The 27,325-nt window shown below is 34.4% G+C and overlaps 1 protein-coding gene across 2 annotated transcripts in view; it reads right to left on the bottom strand.

Moving 5' to 3' along the window:
- Positions 1–27,325, bottom strand: part of LOC119037468 (cadherin-10) — a 79,295-nt gene that overhangs the window by 24,355 nt on the left and 27,615 nt on the right. For both annotated transcript variants that reach the window (XM_037129667.2, XM_037129668.2), the window contains exons 2-4: positions 19,824–20,118; positions 18,375–18,494; positions 17,790–17,957 (exon numbers count right to left, since the gene is read on the bottom strand). In XM_037129667.2, coding sequence (XP_036985562.2) covers positions 17,790–17,957; positions 18,375–18,494; positions 19,824–20,118 — 583 coding nt within the window. The remainder of the gene's footprint in view (positions 1–17,789; positions 17,958–18,374; positions 18,495–19,823; positions 20,119–27,325) is intronic.

Below are 27,325 nucleotides of genomic sequence, written 5' to 3'. Positions count from 1 at the left end.
CATTCCAGAGCAAAACAAGAATTCACCAAACCCCTGGTGCACACAGATGCATTCCAAGCATGAACAACCTCTGCTGTTAGTGAGATTTATGTGTTAGCACTTGATCATAAACTATATGTTACTGACAGATTAATAGACCTGAAGCACCTTTCTGATTATAGCAGCTTCTTGCTCATAAACCTTAAGTAATTCCTCTTAATATACATAATAAAGTCCAAAACTCTTAAGTAATCATGTTCTCACCTGAGTCTATCTTTTCTAAAGTATTTCCCTTTGGTCACTTCTGTGAAAGATTTGTACCAAACTGAACTTTTCTGTTTTCTTCTCAAAACTTAATTTCCTACACCTCTCTTTGTATTTTTTGCATGCTATTTCCCCTCACCTAAAATTATTTTCCCACAACCGTCATATAACTGTAATACAATTAAACAAATTGGAAAAATGGCAATGTTATGGTCTCATTGTTTGCACGGCTGTGCCCCTCAAAATTATATGTTGAAGCCCTGACTTACATTAGTACCTCACATGACTGCACTAGAAAATAGGACATTTAAAGATGTAGTTAAAGTTATATGAGAATATTTAGGGTGGGTCTTAATCTACTATGATAGTGTCCTCATTTGAAGAGATTTGCATGTAAACAAGAACAAAGAGATCATTTGAAGACACAGGGAAAGGACATCTACAAGCCAAAGAGAGATCTCAGAAGAAATCAATTCTGCTGATACCTTGATCTTGGATTTCTAGCTTCCAGAAGCATGAGAAACTAAGATATCATTGTTTAAGCTACCAGTTGGCAGTACCTTGTTATAACAGGGCAGCCCTAACAAACTAATATAAGTGCCTTCTACCCACATCTGCTCAATTACGAAAGAAAGTCATTTCCCAGGAGACATCATGACGATTCAGTTTTCATCACATTGCAGTTAGTTTGTTAGTCTGTATTTTTTATTCCTTTGTCTGTATTCTTCTATCTTTGGTAACACTGTTGAAAGAAATTCTCAACTCATTCCTTAGCTATCATCTTATTGGCTCTCTTTGCTTTTATTGCTTCTCCTAGAAACACCTGTCTCCAAACAGTGTGATGCTCTCTCACTTCCTTCAGAGGATCAGAGGACTGCTTCATTGTGACCTCTTCAATTGCTTCGTCCAGTCATCTTGATGAAAATAACCTTACCAAGAATAACAGCCTATCACTCCTCATATCACTTGCCACTGCTAGGCATTATACTACTTATGTATTTGTAAGTACCATGGGCATGTGCTAAAGAACAGGTAATTTTTTGCCATCATTAAATTCCCACCATAGTTCTTCTAGTAGCCATAGCATACTTATTTATGTACTGAATACATGAGTAACTTCCTAACTATTCCACCAGCTTTGGCACTTGCCCAAATCCAATCAAATCTCAAATCACACTATAGCAATATTAGCCTTTGGGAAACAACAATTTTTATCAATAACTACTCAGAGCTTTAAAATATTTTGATGGCCCGAATTGGGCTTAAAATACATTAGTAGTTACTTGTGAAATCAACTTAGCAATTACACAGGGCTACAATAAAGATGAGAGAGGAATGGGCAGACTTCCCCCGAGGACATGAGTGCCCACCACCAGACTGGAAGGGCTTCTCCCAAGGCATCCGTCTGCTTTGCTCTAACTCCTCACTCATGAACTATATGCCTCTACTGACTGGTACTTGTCATGACTGAAGGCAAAAACAAACAAAACACATATATATATAGGTGGCCCCACCACAAGTTGATTCCTCTTTGCTGTCATTCTTTTCTTTATTTTTCTTCATAAAACTGGTCTCCTTTAGGTTTTTCCAATGTTCTTTTCTTACTTCAACTTAATACATTTTCCTCGCTATGAAAGCTTTTCCATACAACTCTTCCTGGCAACCCCTGACTCTCCCTTTTGATATAGATCTATTTAACTGTATTCTACCCCAGAACATCATCAGATTTAGCCTACTTACTACAAGGTCTTTCTTTAAAAAATTAAATCATATGGAAGCAGAACCTTAGTACATTGATGTACTAAGTACATTGATGTACTTAGTACACTGTAATAGATGTAGTCTTTCTATAACACATGAAAGGTATCACTGCTCTATTGTAAGTGCTTATAATTAGGACAAATTCTTATGTTGTTCCATTTGGTCATATGGAATCTGGTTTCTACTGAAATCTTCACTGCCATGATTATCTAGTTTCAAATCTAGATTCTATGTGAAATACAGCCACACTAATGATTTCCCTTTCCAATAAGTAATCAGTTGGACTGATAATATTATAAATGCACATAATATTTAGCAAAATAAATAAAGTTAATACAAATGTATAAAAAACCTACTTGCACAATCTAGAGAATAAAGTTTCTCTTCAAGCATGCATGAAGCATTGAACAAATTTTATAGAGTATTAAGTTACTAGACAAGTTTGCATAAATCAGAATCTTCTATATTTTTGAACATGCTCCAATTAAAGTAGAGGTTAATATAAAAAAGATAACCCCCAAATACTCATATTCTTGAAACTTTAGAAGAAAATTAAAAATAACTTCCATGTAACTAATGGTTCAAACAAGATGCAAACTTGGAGATTAAAAAATTGAAAAAGCAATGAAGAGAAATGAAAGCAAATGATGCAGAGAAAATGATTCTACTTAGTAAAAGTAGTTTATAACTTCAGGTGCAATGTCTTCTGGAGAAGAGAAATGTTTCCCAACTTGTTATACGAGTCAGCGTGACCCTGGCATCAAGAGCCTAATGGTTGGTTGCATAGTGTGGGTTAAAACTCCAGCTTGACCACAGCTAGCTGTATAACTTTCAACAAGTTCGTTTTTAATTTTCTATTAAAAATCACTAATATAAAGCTTAGTTTATGAGAAATGCTACTTTAACCATCTCACTATTAACCAAATTCCAGACCTGGTTGGAACATTGCCAGTCTTCCCACTAAATTCTTTCCAGAGACTCTGCTTTGCATTTGGTTGTCAAGTCTCCTTCTTTTCCTCTAATCTGTGAGAGTTCCATCACAGTCTCTCCTTGTCTTCTGTCAACTTGACTCTTTTTGGACAATACTTGTCTGTTAATTTGGAAAAAAAGGCTTTCGGATTGGGTGTGTCTCATATTTTCTTAGGGATAATTGACATCGAGCATTTTTGCCAAGGATTTCACAGAAGGGAACTGTTCTCAATGTGTCAGATCAGGTAATAAGTGATGTCAGTATGTCTTATGACTGATGACGTTAACCTTGATCACTTGGTTAAAGAGGTGTTTCTGCCAGTTTTCTCCTTTGTTAATTAAGTATTTTACTTTATAATTAATATATACTTTAGGATTATATAAATACTCTATCTCACTTTAAAAATGTGCCCATCAATTTTAGAGACACTCAGTGGTCTTGCCTATAATAATCAACACTGTGGTTTTCTGAGGGCAATTTCCTACATCATTTCTACATTTATTATTGGAAATTCTTCTACATGGAAAACTACCACTTGTTCCTATTTATTTATTTATTTATTTTTGTTTATATTACATATTTACATCATAAGTCAAAGACATTTATGTGTTATGATCTAATAATATGGTTACTTCTGTTTTGTGCAAATTCTTACAGACTTCATTACTGGGTGATCTTTTAGTCAGCTCTGGTGCCCATTCAACATACCTTCATCATTTTGAGTCCTTGTTTGATCTCTGCCACCAGAACATGTTATGGGGTTGCTTTACATTTTCTCTGCCCAAGACCTGAAATCAACAATGTCTCCAACTAACTTCTTGTTTTACTGGAGAAAGGATCATGTTTTGGAATTATGAAGTTTTGAACAGTGAATATTCAGAAATTTTAATAAAGAGAGTAACTCTTCCTTCACAATATGCAACTATATCAAAAAAAAGCTAAGAAGGATTGTAACTAGATGTATTAAAATTAAGAAATCTAATTATGTCTTTGATCTATAAATTTAAATAACACTTATTTTCTGTTACTATATTAATTGATCATTGTTTCGGAAATAAAACATCTGCATCTTTCAAAAGGAATTTAGACTGTTATGGTTTACAATGCTAGTACTTAAAACTGCTCAGCACAAGCAAACCTGTACAATAACACAATGAAAGTACTTAGATAGAAACACTCTTATTAGAACTTGCAAATCACCTACACATTTATTTCAATTGTTTTTCACTCAAAAAGGCCTATAATTCTACTGCAGGAGCATGAAACAAAACCCTAAGGCCCAAACGCTGGTCAGTAATACAAGTGTTTTTCTGAGTCTTGGAGAGCTGTTGTTCCAAGTCTGAGCAATGAGGAGAAAATTGAGATCAGGATTTTTTTTGAGAGAGAAACGAGTTGCTCTATCAACAATTAATGGGATCACAGAAAAGTACAAAGAAACCAATCTACATTGTTTCTACTGGCCAGCATTTTGAAAACTCGATCATTTATAAGAAAATTTAGTTGATTAATATATGTTAAATCAGACCCAATTTCTGTAAATGCAAGCTAGATAATTCAGTACAGCTTTTTAGCTTATAAATAATATTTGTGGATTATAGAGCTAAAGATACAAAGTTTTAAAAATCAGTACAAACTCCAAATTAAAAAGAAATGAGAATAATATAAAAAAGAAATGAGAAGTGAAAGAGAACAAGAGCTTAGAGAGACAGAGTGAAAGAACAAAAGAAACATTTTATTGTTCAATTTTACTGTCACTTAGACTTCAGTGTATTGTCTCTGGGAATTTATTCTCCCACTTTTTATTTTTAGCTTGGGCTTTTTTTAAAGATTGCTTATATTTTTAGGCACATGCTTAGATTCTGAAAATCTGTCTGCTTTTTATAGTTCTGCTCTAGGATCCAAACTTATTTATCACTTCGTTTTATTTCTTGGTTGGTACAGAGACTACTTTTATTCCAAAGTTTATTTCATTTTGCTTAGGGTAAGTTTTATCCATGTTAATTTTCAGTACCTTCCAAGATGAACCAGGGAAGTAATCAGGCTGCATTGGTCCATTTTAAATAAGCCTAAACTATATGTCGATTGTCTCCCACAGTAAGTTATTGGAAGGGACACACAATGATTGAGTTATATGTGTGCATACATATATATCTTTTTTTCCCTGAAACATTAATAGAAATGTTTTCAAGGTATCCATGCTATTCAGAGAAGTCATGATTGATCCACTCATCAAAATAGTATAGACTTAGTTCTCCTGTTTTATAATTTAAAAAGCTGTATTATATAGGTATATGTTGTATATACATATACAAAAGACACACTCATGATTGCTTTATTTATATGGCAACTTTAGTAATTAATTTACTCAACAAATATTTATTCAGTGCCCAAGATAAATAATTCAATAATACATTCTCTGGAATTATGCTCCTATGCCAATTTCAGGGACAAGATTTTTATTCTATTTCAAAGTTTAAAAAAAAAGGCACGTTTTTATACTTCACATGTATGAAAGAGCTACCTATTCATACTTGTAATTTATTTCCAAGACCAGTCTGTTGAGCATAGCTACCCTAGTTTGTCAAGCAAACTGAACTTAATTAAGAGCCCGAAAGGGTGTCTCCCCCTCTGGGTGCACAGCAGGAGGGGCACCAGGAAGCAGGCAGATTGTTACCCACACTGACAAAGGCAAAGTGGTGCCTGTCACCAGTCTTATTTTTTTTTATCTTACAGTTGATGAAGCTTTAATTATGTGGTGTGCTTTCCATTTTCCCATCAGTTCCAATTTACAGTTAGATTAAATTTATTCCCAGGTGTCAGGTTGAATCATCTGCTTCTCTTTCCGTGTTTAGGGCAGATAAATATTTCTTCCTGCTGACTGCATTCTTAGTTTGGCCTCAATGTAAGTACAAAGCCATAAATATGAGGAGGAGAAAGGTAACTGCCATTTCTGTAAAACATGTGGAAAGTTGTATTTAGAAGTAAAAATCTAAAAAAGTAATATCACGACAGCTTCTTAGGGACTGGTCAAAATATGTCTCTTGAAATAAATGTACTTGGAAACTGCTACAAAGTCACACGGTGGAATTTTTATTATTAAAGATCTCAAACCATTTTGATGTTTTATTGGCTTTTTAGGAATAAAGACGACATATTCCAAATCATTTGTTCTATCCAAAATTTTATCAATGGGACCTTTGCATTTGAATATTAAAAACACTGTAGCTTTGTGTACCAGATGTAGAAGAAATTGATGGCTCAATGTAAGAGGATTTGGAGGAAAATCACGACAGGCATAGTGAGTGATGGGACAGGCCAAGTTCCACAGGAACAGAAAAAGTGATGCTGGAAAACAGCAGTGGGGGCCAAGGGCAGAGTTGGGTTTGCAGCTTTGCTACAAAGAGCTGCTGTTTGGTTTTATTGATAAAAAGCAATGAAGCAATGAGGTTCGAAGGGAGATAATTTGTCTTTTTTTTCCCTTTGTCCCTGCCCTCCTTTCTATTCACATTTTCATAAGAAATCTGCTTTTCCAGAGCTGAGAAAACACACACACACACACACACATGAATCAACACAAAATAATTTAACATTAGCTTAATTTTTTCAAGTTGCTTTATATGTAATCTCATTGTGACATCTCTGTGCTACATAATAATCTCAAACAATACTTGCTTTAAGAAAAATGACACAATTATGCACGTTTATAAACCACTCCATTGTATAATGTTTAAAAGATGGGTTTTTTTAATGAGCTTAACAGGAAGAAATTAAAAACAAGATAGAGCTCCTTGGAGGAAACTGCAGAGCAGTTAAGGAAATTATGTGACGCTAAATGGGCATTTAGGAGACAGGAGAGGAGAGCGCTCAAAGTCACACCGGAGACTGACAAAGGATGCATGCAGGCTCTGCAACTGAAGACTCTCACCAGAGAAAAGGCAGAAACCTCAATTAGTGAGCACTGGAGACAGGATCGCCAACTTAGCTGTGGGTGTTTAATTTAAATTAGGGCAAAAGGAGCTGCTGCCTGTGTCTTAGTTTCCTGTTCATGCCACTGAGGAAAGTAACAGGCCACAGTCTTTAGAGGGGCTGCCATTGATCACCAGAGACCAGGGAATCCGTCCTGGTATATTTCTGTGAAATTGTCTGCAAGTCGATTGGCACCAATAGATACACACAATTGCAATGTGTGAAAATGTAAGTGTACGGACTTGGGGGAGGTTAGCATAACCTTAAATCAGTCATTCATAAGCATTTCAGGTTGTATCAGGTGCTCAATCTCTTTGCAATGTGTCTCCAAGTAGCCATAGTAAACATTGTAAAAGCAGTCTAATTAGTCTAAACATATTTGCACAGTTAGTTTTATATCTATATATCTATATCTATCCAGTTTTTTTCCTCAAATTTGTTTCAGAGGAAGCCATAATAAGAACTTAAAACCCTTTACACAAAATGCCAAGCAGTCTAGTCTAAGGGAGCTTTTCACTGGAATAGCTGGAGAGTCTCAAGTGGATCTGGGTATAATTTCCATGCAAAAGTAGGTTTACAGTTGTATGAGAAATACTTTATTCTTGTATTGTGAATCATTGCATTCTATTTCATATGAGCAGCTGTAAATCTACTTTGCCCCACCCTGTATATTTCATTACACTGGTGAGATTGCATATTTCCCCAGGTATGTCATCTTACACATTTAGCCCAGTATCATACATGTCTGTTTTCACTTGCATGTCATGTGTGCATCTCATTTCATGATCCAGTACATAGTTATACTCCACTATCTTTCTGCATGCATCTCATTTGAAAATATTCAGTCAAACTAAAATCCCTGTCTCCTCACACAAGTTTCTCTGGTAGGAAGCCAGAAAGTAGCTTTTGTTCTACTCTCTTCCTCAAACCACTTGTCGACCTACTTACAAAGTCTGTGTGTCACCCACTTAAATTATCTCTCAAATCCCTCCTCTCCTCAGCGCCAGTTCAGACTCTTGTCAACTCTGGATCCAAGCAGTTTGCTAGATCAGAATAATTAGTTGCTGCCAGAATAATTAGTTAAAATGAACACACATACCTGTGCTCTTTTTTAAAAAAATGGTTTCTTAAAACTGAACTAACAAGCAAAAACAGAGACAGACTCATAGAGAGCAGATGACAGGTAGTGGAGGGGGCAGTTGTTGGGTGGAGGGATTGAGCAAAAAGGAAAAAAGGCTCATGGACACAGACAATGGCATGGTGATTGCTGGGGGCAGGGGGAGTATGCAAAGTAAATGGTAATGGGAAAATGCAATAAAGACTAAATAAGGAAAAAAAAACACAGGAATGAACTGTGTGAAGAGCTCTACCATCATCCCAGGAAAAGAAAATTTGAACTTCTTTGTATCTTTTCATAAATCAAAGAATATCTAATATACTTGATCATCTTGCTTTCTAACTTTATTTTGAAAAAAATATTTTCTTTCATGTTGGGAAGCTAAAGAAAATGCCTGTTAGTAGCTAGAGTCACTTTGATGTTACAATAGTTCTCAGAGAACATTTTTAAGTGAAATACAGAAATCCATTATGCTTCACACGAGATTCAAATTCTTGGGCATTTGGGCTGAGGAGTAAAATCCAAGCAATAATATATTTCTATAAAGATAAAAATGGTTCCTTAGATAATATGTGGCATTTCTGTTTTATATCGAACCCATTCCCTGATGTTAGCATTGCCCACGATTCTCATCACTCAGAGCCAGTGCTCAAACCTGGGCTCCAGCCACCCCAAATCATTCACACTTCCCGGACTGCCATCTCTGAGCCCCTGTGTCCCTTACAAAAACATCTCTTTCAATGTCCTGTGTTGTCCTTCCCAGAAAACTCTCAAATCGTTTCTATTTTTACCCTGATCTTCCTACATCTGAAAAGTTACCATTTCATGATTTGGGTTTTAAATGACAAGTACAGCATGCATGTTACTGCATCATTCCCCAACTATATATGTGTACATTGGTTTATATACATGTATCCACATATATGTGTCTATGTACATACATTTTCCATAATATACACACCCTATATTTACATACAAAAACCAAGAAAAGAGCGAGACAATGTATGTGAAACTAAAAACTACAATGTAACAAATTAAATGTGTATGTGTGAGTGAGAGAAAAAGATAGATTGTGACTATAATAACCTTTCAAAATGCAAATCATTTATGGATGTATCCTGTATCTTATTTCTCACCTTAACATTATTAGTTTAGTATTATTTCTTAGCATGTCTCCTGGCATGTAGTAGGGCTTCAGTCAGTTTTTAATAAATAAATCAAAGAATGCTTTAATAATATTATTTCTTCGTAATTCTTACAAAATATAGGCATTAAAAACATGGGAAAAATCCAAATATTTGAGGGTGTTTTGATGATAACAGTAAAAATCATAGCTATATCTAACCAATATAAATTGTAGGGCAGCTTTGAATATAAGTTTTTTTTCTGGATAAAGGGAAAAAAGTGACATTTTTAATATTATTCCCTTCTCATGCTGAAGTATCTTCCTTGGGAAATACCTGACTATTGCTGGAGGTGAAATGTGCTTGATAGTTTTGAAATATGCAGATCAGCCTGGGGCCTACATTACCTTGGAATCCCCAGAAGAGGAGAGGTTGACTCTATTTACAGAGTGAAAATCAGCACTTATTAAATCAAATCTCTCTCGTACCAGGCAGGGATCAAGGTAGAGTCTCATAGCTCACTGAAGGTGCGTGTCTTAAATCCCTATGTATATCACACAGACATTTCCTTGATATACATTTCCTCATGCAAACTTGCTTATTTTTTGGCCTAAGCTTATTTGTATAGCTGATCCGGGCAAAGGAGCCAGTTGTGTTTGGTCCTAAGGTACCATGAAAAAACACCAACCAGCCCAGTTTTGATTCTCCTGTGTTTTACCGAAATGCATAGGCATTGTAAGAATTCAATGTCCATGCTACAATTGTCTGTATAATATATATACAAGTAGTGAGTCATGAAATAAAGCAAATGTGGGATATACTGGGGAAGAGAGAGTCTTTGGCATAGCAATTTCTTTCTGGGAGTAATGGTTAGAAGTACAGATTTTTGAGCCAAAGAACCTGGCTCCCCAAACTCTCATTTATCTCCTGACTGTAGACTTAAGTTTATTTGTTTCAGTTCTTCAATTTTAACTAACAAAAAAAACACTATTTCATACATATGTTGTGTAGGTTAAATGAGTTAATATCTGTATTATATTTTATTGTGTTTAATATATACTCTAACACTTTATTTTATTTAAGTTTGGCAAATTAGAAAACCCATATTTATGTAATTTAATGCACTAAATAAAGTCAGTCAAGGTAATTCAGATAGGAAAAGAAAGATATGAAATAACTTTTAGGCTCAGAGTGACTCCAGAATTGCTTACTCTTGCTAGGCAATTGGTTGTAGTATGTATACTCTTTAGAGATAATTTGGTACAAACTACAAAGACATATCAAAATACTCAGGAAAATAGAATCTCAGTAAATGTATTTGCACACCCAAAATGTGCCATCACCTATTATTTAACTTAATAAAAACTTGCCTAAAAGTAGTGCCATATTAATTTTTACAACTAACAATCAAATGTTGAAGAACTGACTTTCATTTTTATTAGCAATAATTGAAAACATAGCCCTTGCTGGTGTGGCTCAGTGGATTGAGCACTGGCCTGAGAACCAAAGGGTTGCCGGTTTGATTCCCAGTCAGGGTACATGCCTGGGTTGTGGACCAGGTCCCCAGTAGGGGGTGCGAACAGGCAACCATACATTAATGTTTCTCTCCCCCTCTCCCTCTTTTCCTCTCTCTCTAAAAAGAAATAAATAAAATCATTTTTTAAAGAAGAAAGTATATAGTAGACAACAATAAATTTACTCTTTTGAGTGCTCTTTGGGTAGATCTGGAAACTTACACAGTAAATATATAAAATTCTCATAAATTTGATATTACCTATATTCAACATATCCTGAAACATGTCATGAGACAGTCAAAGATAACTAAATGCAAATTGATTATCACTCAAGCACATGATATTTACTCTCCATTTATATAATATCCCCCCTGTAAAGTCTCAGTTCAGCTGACAGTATGTAAATGTACTTGTTACTGGTCCCTGGCATTCCTTGTCCCCCTAAGCTGTGTGCAAATATGTCTGTGATGATGCTAGTACACCAGAGACATGGGAGCATGAGAGTTCAGTTCTTCTGGAGCCCATACCAACTGTTAGAAAGAATGAGAAAGTTAATGTACTCGCTTTGTCTTTTTCTCTGTGATATGATGTCCTGGAAAGCAGCTAAATGTGAATGAATAGCTGTGCTCCCTTTGAACTGGGTTGTAGGTTGTAGAATTGTCCCATTGGTGGGTTGGAACTTTTTGCTTGTGAGGCAGCTGCTTACTTTCCTTTCTTCTTCTGGAGTCATAGTAACATACTGCCCCATGTGAGAACCAGAGCCAAGTGCTAGGCACCAGCTGGTCGGCTGGCAGCTTGACCACCTGTCATCTATGCTCAACTGCTTTTAGAAACTGTTTGTCTAGACCTAGACTTTCTTTCTAACATGTATTTTGTGTATGTGTGTGTGTGTGTGTGTGTGTGTGTGTGTGTGTGGACAAATGGATTTGACAGTCTTATAGCATTCTCTGCTCTATTAAGGCAAAGATATCTGTACTAACCTGGATTCTGCAGATCAGATAACTTTAATTACTTATCATTATCTGGAAAAAAATCAGTATCTTACCATTTTCCCAGAGATGTTTGAAAAAATAAAATGATAATAATAAAAAGGCCATTTTGGCACAAATCTTGTTATCCAATTGGTTTTGCCATACCCTACAATGATCAGGTCCAATTATTTAACATTTTATACACTTTTTCCAAGATAAATAAAACAAGAGTCTGTTTTGTTTATCTGATTTTAGGGAAAGAAGGAAAGAAATGACAATGAGGTGAATGAAACTAAAATATTCCCACAGGCGTACTCGTGGCTAGATTTACAATAAGGAACTATAAAAAGTTTTTCTATCTTAGCACAATGAAATATATCAAAATTTAAGGACCATTGAATGTTTCACTGGTTGGAAAGCAGGAAAATTTGCTCTGGGTTCTTCATACATAGAAGCATTCATTTCTTTACACATGGTAAGTACATTCATTTGTTTGGTCACTGAGATAATAAATCTCTCCAGACTTAAGCTATTTTTATTTAATCTTTGGCTGGCCATAAAAGAATAACAGCATAATAGTAGGACAAGGAAAAAGGTAAGTTTAGAAAATCATACACATTTCTTCAAAAGGAAAGGAAAGGGGAGGAAATCCACCTCTGGAGAACTTATTATATGTTACAATTACTGCTGGATATATTTTATATATGCAAACATGTTTCTTCATTTTGACACTGCAAGTTAGGTATTGTGTATGTAGCAAATGAGTTCTAGAGGAGTTAAATTGCCCATTTTTTGAAATGTTCAAGCTTCCTTAAAGAAGTCTTCCCTATTCATTCTTCTTAAAGTAACATCCCTTTAATTCTCTAGTCATTTCCCTGCTTTATGTTCTTCACGGCACTTAATACACAGCCAGACATTATATTCACATTCCTGTGGTTATCATTTTTTTTGTCTACACTTTCACCTGGTAGCTCAGGTCCACTGCTGAGGAATTGATGATCACTGCAGCCGAATTCCAGCTTCAAACCTTGGATGTAGGGGCTCTCAAAAGTTATCTAGGGACCCACGCCTATCCCAAATTGCTTCTAATACAATATATTCCTTTTCTATTGTATTTTCTTATACCTTTCAGCTTCTTAACATGCAGAAATTCTTTGTTCAGTCCTCTTTCTGTCTTCCTTTTATTACTCAACTTGTTATCCTCCAGCTTCTTCCAGAATGTTTTCCACTAGAACTAACTGGGATAGACTTCCCATGATTTTCCATATTATGTCAATTCCAATAGCTATTCTCCATTGCTCATTTTATTGTCAGATTAGTCCTTTCCATCCCATTATTCCTTTTTATTTGAATTACCCAAGTATAAAAATATAGAAAAATAGAAAACACAGAAAAACAAACATTAAAATCACCTGCTATTTTATCACCAAAGATGATCCTCACATTTACTTTGAAGCATGTTTGTTTCCCTATGCAGATGTCCATTCATAAATAGGTGACTTTGCTCATTTCTAATTTCTTGACCTCTCTTTTCCTATTTTATAGTGGTTGTAAGTACTAGTTTTAAGAAAGGACTTAGGTCAAGTGCTAGGTTCTCCAAAAATAGCTTCCACTGTAATGGATGCAGTCAGTACCCCCCCCCAAATTTGGGTCAGGGCTGCTTCTCGACCCCCCCCATTGCCCCGTGCACACATCCATGATCACCCTTATCATTTCACACGGAAATATTCTGCCAGACAATAAGCCACCCGTAATCAAGAATCAAGACTCATTAATCTTCATTTGCATAATTGGATATAAAGTGCTTTCTCCTGGAAGGAAACAAATAGATTTTCCCCTTCACTTATTGTTTTTAAAATTAAATTAAAGCACTTGAAATAACTTGAGATTCTGAAAGAATTTTAGCAGAGATATCTTTTGGAGAGTGAAAAATTTATACCTAGAGGAAAAGAACAGAATATGCTTTTGGAACTCAGTTTTCAGGTGCGCCCCACACTTTGGATCCACTGTCTTTGCTTTAGAGGATTACTAAGGTACATATGTTGTATTGATGCTCACCTCTAAAACCACAAGATAACTGTGAGAACTTAGATCGGGCACACAGTTCTGTGTTTGTTGGTACTGATGACATTTTACTATTGTCACTGTTTCCTGTGAGTGACGTGTCCTGTGATCTAGTCTCCCATCAACCTCCTTGTTTGGTTAGATGCAGCCCCGCTGGTCTTTGGGTCTTGACTTATATCATTCCCTTTCTAACCTCAGGGTTCCTCACATGCTGTTTCCTCTGCTTACAGGATTCTTCCATCCCTCTGTATGGCTGGGTCTACTTTATCTTAGAAGAAATTCTACCTCTGAAATGAGTCATTTCCTTATTTTACCCCCAAATATCACCATCACACACATTCCTCCTTATGCAGGACTGAGTCGATCCCCTGTATCTATACAGTACTTCTGTTTATGCATGATTGGCCTCCCCTGCTTTAATGAAAGGTCAGAAGGATAAGAAACAGTGTGGGTTTTTTTGGCAAAATTAATATACCTAGCTTCTAAAGTAGTGTTTGATGTAATAGAATCCTCAATACATATTTTTAAATAAATGAGTTCATTATTTCACTGGAAGAGTTCCTTATACATTGCATCAGAGTTTCTCACTCTCAGCAGAGTTGGCATTTTCTTCATCATGAGAAGTCTAAGGATGTTTAGCAGCATCCCTGCTCACACCCATTAGATGCCAGGAGTGCCCACCAACTTTGGACAAGCAAAAAATGCCTCCAGTTATCTGCTCTGGGGGCAAAACTTTGCCTGAGAATAATTGTTATAGATGCACACAATAAAATAAGCTAAACAGTGAAGGAGGACATCTGAGTTTTCCTGTGCCCTTTTCCCTTCCAAACGACTGAGATTTTTATCCTCCAGAGATGTAGCATATTGAGGAATGTTGAGTTTGGGTCGACCCACATGCATGGAGGTTCAAGTTCTAACTCCACTTTTATAATATTGCATAATGGTGATGATGATGATAGGACAGCCATTGTACAAATCACCATCACTGAGCACGTCAATAATACACTAGGGGAAATCACTAAGTGTTTCACAGGTATTAAATTATTTAGCTTTATCACTCCATAGAATACACATTGTTATTCGATTTTACTTAATTAACCAAGGTGGCAAGTCAGTGAACAAGTTAGCAGCAGTGGGACTCAGCAGGGTAACTCCACAGTCTGCTCCAAAGCTGTCTGATGTGACAGCTTCTATTCGGGCCCCCAGCTCTCACAGACCTATTGACTGGAAACATGGTAAGTCTGAATTGTGACTTGACATAACTAGGAAATACTTGATGTAAGTGGGCATTTCAAAGAGTAATGGGAGAAAAGAATGTAAAATACCTGAGTAAGTTTTACACTGATGATGCATTTAAAGGGTAACATTGGGCTAATAAAATACAATAATTAAATAAATGTCTCTTCTTTAATTTTTTAATGCATGGCTGATGGAAATATTAAAATGACCTATGTGGCACATGCTTTTGGTTTGTAGCATATTTCGGTGAAGCAGCACTGATTTGTTTTTGCTATCATTTCCTCTCTGAACCTCCTTTATCTCTTCCATATTATTGGGTATAATAAAAATAACAATGTGAGATTTCAACAATGTTCCATGTGAAAGGCTTCATAAACTGTAGGACCCTCTCCAAAAGTTGGCTAGTTAATGCAATGATGTTAAAAGTTAAAAACTAGTGTTCCAGATGTTAGATGACAAATCATCAGGTAACAATCTAATTGCTGTGTTTGGGTGTTCCCAAGAGTAAGATATGGTTGCAAATATCATAGAATAAAAGGCAACTGAGGAAATAAAAATGTATAAATTAGTTTTCATCTACAATTAAAAAATAATGAGACAAGATATAGTATGCTCTGAAATTTCTGTAAATGTGTTTGTACAACTAGAGGGACTGACAACAACCCACATGTGTCATCATTTGCAATGTGGCCCTTCTTCATTCATCTGTAGACCGGAGGCCACAAAACTCACCTGAATCACCTGGTCTAACTGCAGTAAGCAGGTCATTAAATAAGTTGGTACAGGACTCAATAAAAATGCTATGTAGAAAATATAAATTTCCCAGACAAGGTAAAACCTAGGAGCTCATCATCACCAAGCCATTATTATATGAAATGCTAAAGGAAATTATATAAGAAAAAAAGATCAAAATGATGAATATTAAAATGGCAATAAAGTCACACCTATCAATAATTGAATCCAAGTAACAAACTAAGAAAACAAGCAGAACAGTAACAGAATTATAGATATGAAGATCATTTGGAGGTTTATCACTTGGGAATGGGAAGGGGGAAAATTGGAAGAATGTTGCAATGACTAAGAAGCACAAATTGTAGGTACAAAATAGAACAGCATAAGTAATGGAATAGCCAAAGAACTAATATGCATGACTCTTGAACATGAATTAAGGGGGCAACAGCTGGAGGTAATGGGGGTCCTGAGTAGAGGAGGAAAAGGGGGAAAATGGGGACAAATATAATAGCATAATCAATAAAATATATTTTTAAAAAGAAAATATAAATTATGCTTTATTATTATCATTGTCACTATTATTCCTATTTCAGGTCTTGAATAATGTTCCTACCAGATACCAAGTGAAAAAAGAATAATTATCAAATGAATTATTAGAGGTATTATAACAGATAAAATAACAAAATATACATTTCAAATATATCATAAAATATATGATATATAAAATGAGAAACTTAAGTTCAATGTAACTGGACACATCTTTAGAACTGTTCTGAAACAACTATAAAGGATAATAGTTGGTTTCCTTTTCCCTGCCAGTAGTAAATGTAACCCGAAGCCAAAACCTTGTTCTTTGAAAGGAGCATGAACAAACACCTTTCTCCCTATATTCTGGGCCAGGCACCACACTGGTAGACCTGACAGTCATGAACCTCAATTATCCAAATAATCATCACAATGCATAAGCATAGAATTAGTCTGCTCAACAAAATTCTACTTGGATTTGCAATATTTCCACACACATAACTATAAACAATTCAGTTCAAATAATACACTAGGAATAATAACTTTGCAGTTAGAAAAACAATAGCACAAAAAGAGGTAAAATGCTTTATAAAGATAATACAATGAATTCTTAGACCATAATTTTCTCTGCAATGATCTTTTGTGTAAAAATGTAAATATGACAATAAGTGCAATTTAATACTGTGTCACAAAGGTCTACTTAAAATTAGAGAATTGATTCAGAAGCCAATGCACAGGAAATGCTAAAAATTAAGTACATAGATTACACTAGAGCCTACATTTTTATACCACATTCCTAACAATGTGAAATTTTGACCTGAGCATAGAATCTTTCAGAATACCAGGAAATTGGCTAAGTCTTGGGAGTGTCCACTGAGACCTAATAGAATCCTCTCTAGTTGCACATCTACCAAAATTGTGAGGAAAGAAAATAAGGACATGTGTTATGAGGTCAGAGTTAATGGTTTTTAACCTATTTATGATCTATTTTGAGAATTTGAAGGTTAATTCTACAACACAAAATATATCTACAAATAGATAAGTACATGAAATATTTTACTTATGATACTCCTAACAGACATATTAAATGCAAATATGATTCGTTTGTAAAGTTCTATGTAGCCCTTTCTAATATGTCAAATTATATTTTATTGAAAAAAATTAGCCTCAAGTTAGAATCCTCATTATTAAATTGTAAGTGCAAATAAACACATTTGTTGTCAAATTATGATTTACTAATTTTCCAATAAAACTATTTTCTTTTGCTAACTAAAATAAATAGTCTTAGATTACAACTATAGATGAAAAATATAAATATGAAGAGGTTTTGTAATCTCCCTGTCTCTGAACAAAATTTCTGAAATATTTAGTTTTTAATCTTTAAATAATAATGAATTCATCAGCATAAACACCTATCTTTTTCTTTTTTTCATTTTTGTAGCGCACTTCCAATGTGTTTTCAATTAAATAATCGATGGCTATTTTTTTTTCTGGTTTTTTTTTTTTTTTTTTTTTTTACTCTAAAAGTCTTGCCCTGCAGAAAAACCTTGAAAGGCAGCTTACTCTGGGGGAAGCGCGGCGGGTTGTCATTGACGTCAGTGAGCGTGATGTTCACGGTGGTGGTCCCCGACAGCCCTCCCATCTGGCCGCCCATGTCCTTGGCCTGGATCACCACTTGGTACTGCTCCCTGTTTTCTCTGTTCATGTTCGGTAAAGCAGTCCGGATGATGCCTTGAAGAAAATATAAAAACATCTGTTACCATCATTAAAATATCAATTATTTATTGATTAAGCTCACAAATTGTATGTCTAAACTAGTGAGTTTTGAAAAAATATATATTTTTATTGCCTAGAAATTATAAAAGTGATTCAATGCACGTTTTACAATTTGTGTTGTTTTTCTATTCCCTAAAAATACTGTATGTGCTACATAGTGACCTAAAGCCATATGTGAAAACATAACAACAGCTATATTTTCACTAACTCACTCAATCATTCAGCATTGAGTTTGTAAATCTCTTAAGCGCGGCATCATCATTCTGCTGGGGCTATTAATGTTAATGTTTTGTGCTTATTTTCCCACTGTTTTTTCTACTCATAAGGATCATAAAGACTGTGGAATTAACAAACCAGTTCGTGACTCCTGACCTGTTTCAGGCTCCACAGAGAAATATGGCTGCCCCTGGAGAATGCTGTAAATGACTCTGGCACTGTTCCCGTAGGAAGGGTCATCGGCATCGGTGGCTGTGACTTGCACCACAGAAGTACCTGAAGTATCCAAATTCAGCTTAGTTCTGCACAGTACCAGAAGGAGGAGCAAAAGCACTGGTTTTCATGGAAGACTTGAATGGTTTTTGGTGTTAATAATGACCTCTTAAAGAAACATTTATTGATAATGTAGATGAAAATCGTATGCAAAATTATTATAGGTAAACTCTGAATTCAAATACATATTTACTTAGCCAGCTAGTGTATATTTATGCATGCGATAGATAACATTTGAATTACTAAATTGTAAAAAATGCAGTCACTTTACAAATGTTCAGATTTGATACTTAAATTCATTTTCATATAATAGATTTGTTTCACATTAAAGGGCATATCTACCTAATCACAAAGGAGTAAGTATGCTCCTCTTTCCCTCTCTTCACTAATTAACTATACAAATAATTAACATCTGCTCCAGAATACGATTTTATGAATAGATTAAAGTTTAAATTTAGAAACAATCCAAGAAGATCCCATGTTCCATAAACTATTAAAAGCTATTTAATAAAGTTCAAGATATTTAAAAGGGCTTTATAATAAGGCAACTGGCAAAAGTCCTTGGGATTTAATGAAGTAAATATTAAATAATAATCTCAGAACAATGCTTTTGAGAAATGCAGAGATGAAAATCTGCTATCACAACTGTTACAAGAAAAAAAATTGCAGTTGTTTTCCTGGTTAATACAATTTCTCCCAAATTTGAGAAATGAATCTACTTTACTAAATCTAAATATATGTCTAAATCTAAATATATGTCTTAGATATATTTAGACATATCTAAACATGTCTAAATATATGTCTAAATATATGTATATAACTGTTATTATTTTCTGATGTTTTTATAGTCCTCTATTTCATAAAAAATAATGCAGCCTAAAGTAAAAATAATTGGATAATCTCATCAATTCCATCATTCATTTTGTCAAGATAATACGGAAAAACTCTAGGCAAAGGACTAAAGTATATATGCAAATACTCTATGTTGTATCTGTGTTCTAAATGTACTTACAATACATTCTGTATCAGAATATTACATAGCTATTATCCAAATCCATGTTTCAAAAATATATTTTTATAGTTTTCTATTGAGCTAAACGGTATTTTTCTTGGATATTTGAGGAAAGTGTCTACCTCATTTGTATTGTAAGATTTACAAATACATAAGAACTGGAAAATGCACTCATTTTTTTACATCCTAAATGAGAAAATTGTGTATATATTCTTAGTAGGGAATCAGAGGTGATTTCAATATTTTGATCATAATATTTAAACAATTTTTGATGTTTTAATACTTTTTGAATTCCATGATAACTGTTGTAATAAACTTACCTACAACAGACATTTCAGGAACACTAGCTGTATAAATTTCCTCCGGGAATGTTGGCTCATTGTCATTGATATCATGGATTTTTATCACAAACTCAGACTCTGGTTCCACTGGCCTCAAAGTTCTTCTGTTAATAGCTTGTGCACGTAGAGTATAAAAGGCCTTTTCTTCCCTATCAATTCTTCGTGTGGCATGAATGTCACCTGTTTTTTCATCAATAATAAAAAGAGTACCAGCTCCATCTCCAGATAAAATATACTTGAGTGATCCATCTCCTTTATCTTGGTCTGAATGAAGCTGAGGGAATAAAAAAGAGTCTATCCATGATAATGTCTAAAGGTACATAACGCTGAAAGAATTCACAAAGGCCTCTCATGTTCCATCACTGAATAATGGGGTCAGTTATCTTAGTTTTTGAAATGAGAGCTGAATAAGTATAATCACACTCATTCATATACTATAAACAATAGGTCTAGTCTTTCACATATTAGGGTAATTTTTATTCTAAATGGTAATAAAGATAAACTAAACACTGTCCCCCCCTTTGTTTTGCTTAGTAAATAACTTTTTGTAAGCAAAAAAAAGGTCCTTTCAAAGACATAAGTCATCAGTCTTAATGTGCCAGTTTAAATATTGCTTCTCTCATTTCTTTCTGAGTAGAAAATCATTTTGTTCTCATATTATATGGGAAATTCATCTCCTAAAAACATATTAGTTACTGTATTTCCATTAGGAGTAGTAGTGATAATGTAAAAAGAGTGAGAGGCAAAGTTGTATGGGACATAGTTTGTATGTTAGAGACAGCAGGCATCATTTGGGATTCATATAAAAGTGACTATCCAACATCTACTTGTGAAGCTCAGAGAAAATACAAGAAGATGTCCACATAACAATTTTCTATATATTTTAAAATTATAAATTGAGTTAATAAACTATAAAATAAAATATGTAGTATCTAGCCTCAGACCCTGTCAAATCTATGTTCTTAACAACCTCAAACCAGAATTCTGTGCTAGACTAAGGCAATGCAGAACAAGTCTTTCCTAGCCCCTGGCTCATGCTCACAACACCCACCTTCCAGAATCCAGTCATCATGTCAGAGAGCTTTGCTCACATCCATGTAAACATCTCAACTCAGTGCACACCCTATTTTAATGCCACTGCTAGCCCAAGAGCCCATGCGTCGTGGGCAAATCCCCTCTATGCTGTTCTTTAAACAGATGCCCATTAGGCCAACCCTCAGGATTAGGGATGCATATAACAGTTGGCTAGTCAGGCTTTCAGGTGCCAGACCTGGAAAAGAGACTCTCTCTGGATGCAGAAGCAAACTCTGGGGTGTTTTTTGATAGGGGATAATGGGTTCCAAGAATCTCAAGTGTAGCCCTTCCATTGCCTACCACAGAAGTCTTACCCTGAAGGGACGGGCTCAGTCACAGGAGGAACACAGCACGGCTTTGTGAAATACAGTAACTATAACTTTCTGTTTAATTGCACCATCCAACCACAAATATTTTCTATGCTAGGATCATAGTTTGATTATTTGCAGTAATTATACATTAAAAGTTTTTTAATTTTGTTTTTTATTCAGATAAGAAATATAAAAACAATGCATAAATTTTCTAAATTTTTTACAGCATTTTAATAACTTAGACATAATCATGAATAGGTTTTGTTGATATTCATATAAAATGTAGTAATAAATCAGAATAGGCACACTAATCTGTAGCTTAGAAAATTAAACATTGAAGAATGTATTTTTCAATTGTGCAAAAATTATAGAGGTTGTAGAGACATATTATCTAAATAAGTTTGATTTTTGCTCTTTAGATGACTTACAACAGCAAACATTTTCATCTAATTACATGTAAAATATTACATTGATTTTTTTCAATTTAAACAGAATTTTGTTTCTTTATTTGAAAGATTCCTTTGTGGGAGTTTATGTCATTGAATGTAACTATGAAAATATTTTTATACAAAACTAAAAATTTTTGAAAATTGAATATATACTTTAAAACATATATATGACTAATATATTATATTACTGGTAGTGTTGGTTCTTCAAAAGTCATCTACTTTTTTGTTAATGGTTTGTAGTAATTAGCATTTAGCCATCAAAGTTGAATAAGACTCCATTTTTATGATTTATGGACAAATAGCCCTTTATTACAGACATCATGGATAAAGAAAACCCCAAATGGATTCATACTCCGAAGGAAAAGAAGTCAGGTGAAAATTTTGAGCATTTTTTTTTGCCATTCATAAACAACAAAGCAAGGTGGAGAAATTCCAGAAACAGCTACTTTTAACTAAAAACCTCTCAGAAATGACCTGTAACTGTGTTGTACAAGGAAAGGTTCTCAAAAGTCAAAAGACTGATGCTTTTTAGTAACTGAAATTGCAGGTAGTTGCCAGGAAACTTTCCAATTACATGAATATGGAACATAGTGGCAATTTTCCAAAAGGCAGGCATAAGTGTTGCGTATTTCTTACTCTGTGTGGGAATCAAAATAGTTCAAGAATAATTATTGATATTATTGGGTTGGCCCCAAAGTTTTTTTTTTTTCCTGAGATGGCTCTGAGAGCACCAAGTTGTCTTTAGCTCTCAACATGGATCGCCCCCCCCCAAAAAAAAATCAAAATTGGTGATTTTTTGTGTAATCATTTTAATGTTGGAAATGAAAGAAAATAAGCAACATTTTGGGCATATCATGCTTTATTATTTCAAGAAAAGTAAGAATGAGCCCTTTCTGGTGTGGCTCAGTGGATTGAGTGCCAGCCTGTGCACCAAAGGGTTACTGGTTTGGTTCTGTCAGGGCACATGCCTGGGTTGCAGGCCAGGTCCTCAGTAGGGGGCCCACAATAGGCAACCACACTGATGTTTCCCTCTTCTCTCTCCCTTCCCCTCTTTTTAACAAATAAATAACTTAAACCTTTAAAATAATAAATAAATAAATTTAAAAAGTAAATATACAACTGAAACACAAAAACAAAAAAAGATTGGTGCAGTGTAGGAAAAGGTGCTGTGACTGATTGAATAAGTCAAAAGTGGTTGGCAAAGATAGTTTGTGCAGGTGTGTTATGAAGTTTTGTGCTGGAGATTTCTCGCTGTACTATGCTCCACCATCAGTAGACCAGGTGAAGTTGATAGCTATGACATTGAGACATTAATTGAGAACAACCAACATTATAACACATTGAAGACAGCTGAAATACTCAAAATTTCCAAATCAGTACAGTTATTGTTGAAAATGAAAGATATGTTTTTTTATTTTGTGGAAATAAAACCACACAAGCTTTTTGGCCAACCCAATTGTAATCATTTGATCATATAAATTTGTGGTTTATAGTACACAGTTCTGATATTTAATGTCTATTCTTTCAACAACTTTAATTGAGAAATGTTTGCTTACTTTTATAAGTATCAGGTATGTCTAAAGAAAATCGACGATTCCATTCTAGTGCTATGAAAGATTGGAACACTATATAATGGCAATTTGTAAGACAACCCGTAAACTAGCCCACAGAAACTAGTAAGGGTTTCTTAAGTATATAACACCCAAATTTCCTGATAAAGAATAAGAAGTTTAAACTTAGGTACTTTCTTGCACTTTCCAAATTGTACATCTTACAGGAAATACTAGATTAATATAGAACACAGATTCAAAGTAGAGAGAATGTAAGGCAAGTTGGGAACCAACATCACCTCTGTTACTTTAATCAGTTAATCACACAAAAGAATGTTGCCAGTATGGTTGAGGTTTTAATTTTAATAATGTTCACTTTTGGAATATGAATCACAGCAGGATTTTTATCTTCACTTATACTAGAGTGTAAAAATCAAATCTCACATCTTGGGAGTTTCTGTTGGATTAGAAAATTGAACATGGTATTAGAAAAACAAAAAGATAAGGATTGAAGATCCTTGAACAGATTTTCAAAGATAAGTTCAACCGTAGTTTTGAAAATCTGAAATAAAAAGGTTTCTACCTTCTCATAACTAAGAACAATAATTAGACCTATGAATTTGTAAGTTTGGGTCCAAAAAACCAGACTTACAATAACATTTTCTTGAACCACCAGAGAAGTGCCTTCTTCTTCTTCTTCTTTTTTTTTTTACAGAGGGAAACAAGACCACAAACTCTAGAATGAAAGGCCAAAAACCATGTTTGGGCACTTTGCCATTGGCTTATGTTTACCCAAAATCTTATTTCAATATACATATTTGAGAAATGCACAAGTAAAAGAAACAGCAACTACAAGACAGGAAGATGCATTTCCAGACCTCATGAGATCGGGGAGTTACTCCTTCCTCTGAGGGAAACAGCTGGGAAACAAGAACTAATAATAGGCAACCTACATTGATACCGATGATTTCCTCAATTAAAGAAACAGCTAAAGAAAAAGAGCAACGGACAGAGTCCGTTAGTTAAAGTCTCTTACCTAAGCTCCCCCCCTTCTTTTTTAAGTTTCTTCTTATTACTTTAGTTACTTCAAAGGTCCTTTGAATACAAAGGTCCTTTGTATACTTTTTTTTCACCCTTAGCCTGGTATTTTTTTCTCTCCTTTTCTTGTGTGTTAATAAAATTTTATTTCTTATTTTAACTCATATACTAAGTAATTATCACATAAGTGTTAGCACTAACAATTGTCTCTTACTTGCTAATCTTCACTTTTATATTTGGATGTTACTTATCAATATGTGGATCTATTAAACATTTAATTGAATAAAATCAGTGGTATCTGTTGCTGAGAAGTGGGGTTATGGATTATGTGTCAAATAACTTGCAGCATCTACTTTGAAATAACTTTTATATTGATTTGACCTTGTGCTATTTTATTATGTGAGGCATTGCATTTTCTTTAAATGGAGAAAAATGTCAGATTATTGAGGCTTTAGTTCCTCAGTAACACCTGTTCTTTGGTGTGAAACATTTGTGTCACAAATCTTTAAGAAGAATTTTATGTTAATACTGACCTTTTCTTTCCTTGAGGAAAACCTATTAAAAATTCACAACCTGCTATGTTCCTTGTAAATTCACAAGCAGATAAAGGACATGGCAAGATACAAGACAATTAATGAAAACAGAATGGGCTCTGTGCTGCACATTTAAAAGGCATTTCCCACTATTTCACTTTTTCTTTGGAGGTGGTTAATTATAACTCATGGCTTATATTGAGGAGTTTAATAATTAAAACTAAACAACCCATTGAATTTAAAGACTTTTTTAAGTGCAGGTAATTTGATGAAAGTCTGGTAACTTGACATGCAGCAGGCTTCTGCTATTTTTACAACATTTCATGTCAAACACTCATCTTAAGATTTGTCTAAAACTAATTTTTATAATCTAAATGTGGTCTTGTGGCTTACATAGTTTAAGGTCCTCTTAAATTTTATTTTTAACTTTTAGAATAAAGGAAGAAACAGATCCAAACTAATTCCTCAACTCACAGAAGTTACAGTCAGAAGACACCTGAGAATAAGTACTATGTTAGTGGAAAGTTGAGCTCTTAACATCAGTTCATTTTTATTTTTCAGTTTCTCACATTCAATGAGGATTTATTTTCATCTGTTTATGAAGTACAGGGAATTCATGAAACTTATCACCAGAAAGATAACCTATAAAACTGTTACATTATATTTTCACCCTGTCAGGAAGAAAAAATGAAAAGCAAGTTACAAAAGTGAAAAACCCGATTTGTCAATTCTGCCTGTAGAAGTTGATTACCAGTTTGGAAGGACAGATTTTTGTGTGAGATTCTTCCCCATTCAAATATTGATGCCTATTGGATAGTGGTAATTGTTGATACTTGGTTATACTTCAGAAACTGGGAAAATGTTCTAGAGAAAATTAGAATTATATTTGTATAATTGTATGATAATTATGTTTTTAATTGTTGAACTAGTTCTTTGAAAGATGAATCTTGATGAACAAATCACAAGGAATCTATAACATTCATTTTCTGATTTAACAATTTTGCATTTTTGAGTGTGTTCATTAACTTAAAAGATTTAAGAAATTGTTAAATAGATTTGCTAAGGCACAATTATAATTATGCCTGCTGTCCTTCCAAACAACCAATAGATTTTATATTTGTTTAAAAAATCCAGATTGCAGCAAATATGCTATGCTATTCCAGCAGCAACATCATTAGCATTTTGCTCTTATTGCTCTAATAAGACGGTATCAAGTGGAAAATAAGGCATTAAATCAAATAACTTTAAATTTACATCCAATAAGAAATATTAGTGAAGATGGCCCAGCATCAGGAAGCAGCTGAAAGCATGTTAAAACATGCAAACACAATCTGGTCAGAAGTCAATAGTAGTTACTCATTTTGTTGAGACTGGGGAAATAAAGAAGAAGCAATAAAACATCTTAAAATGGAGTACATGAAGCTGACAGAGAAGACGGAGCATTATTTTAATATTAATAACGTAGAAAATAATAGACTAAATTGTGTGAATCCAAATAACATCAATTTTTTCCTTCAAAAGTACAAATGGGGAAAACAGAGTTTAACAATGGAATGGATTGTAAAAACAATTATAACAATTTAAGAATGCCCCTTACATATGATTTAAATTGATAAATCCTTTTTCTGAACAGTTTCTTTTTGGAGCTAGAGGAAAGCATAGAGGATTAAACAATGGATGGACAACAAAGTCTACATAGCTTAAGGTCTGGCACAAAAATTAAATGATTTAGCTCTGGATAGTGTGGCTCAGTGGATTGAATGCTGATCTGTGAATCAGTGTGTTGCTGGTTTGATTCCCAGTCTAGGTGCCTGGGTTGCTGGCCAGGTCCCCAGTGGAAGGCGTGCAAGAGGCAATCTCGCATTTATGTTTTTCTCTATCTCTTTCTCCCTCCCTACCCCTCTATAAAAATAAATAAATAAAGTCTTGTAAGAAAAATAAGTGATTTATTTTCCACATTTGAAAGGTTCTCTAGAAATCTCCTCCAAAAGGATAAACCTCAGTGAGATCTAAATTTAATAATTAGGAATTCCTTTTCCCATTTGGTCTTCCAAAAAGTACAGACAGGCACCCTGACTGGTGAGTTCCATCTGGGATTCTTCCAGAGTATCCAGGGAATCCTTTGATGACATTAGGGATTACGCAAGACCTTATAACAGGTCTGATTTCTTTACGAAGTGCTATAAAATTTCAAGAAAACATTACCTGCTAGAAATGCTGCTGACTCACGTCTTAAAGTGTCTCAAGAGGGTGCATCTCTTTACTTGTACTGTAAAGATACCAACATTACATGGAAGGAACTTATAGTTTTTCATAGACATATTTTTTAAATGCATTATATGCTTTAAGACCTTAAATGGTATGCATAAAACACAGTAGAGACATTCTTTCTAATGATTAATTTATCCTTTCCAAAGAGAGTTTTTGGGGAAATAGTTTAGAGAAAGTTTATATTCCTTTAGAAGTCTAACATCTAGGTTGCTTCCAGCACTGGGCTATTGTAAATTGTGCTGCTATGAGCAGTGG

This window comes from Artibeus jamaicensis, unplaced genomic scaffold (assembly GCF_021234435.1).
Source record: "Artibeus jamaicensis isolate MK-2021 breed Jamaican fruit bat unplaced genomic scaffold, CSHL_Jam_final scaffold_369, whole genome shotgun sequence".
NCBI classification, from domain to species: domain Eukaryota; kingdom Metazoa; phylum Chordata; class Mammalia; order Chiroptera; family Phyllostomidae; genus Artibeus; species Artibeus jamaicensis.
Note: the sequence above shows the minus strand (reverse complement) of the source record. Positions and strands in the feature narration are given on the sequence as shown.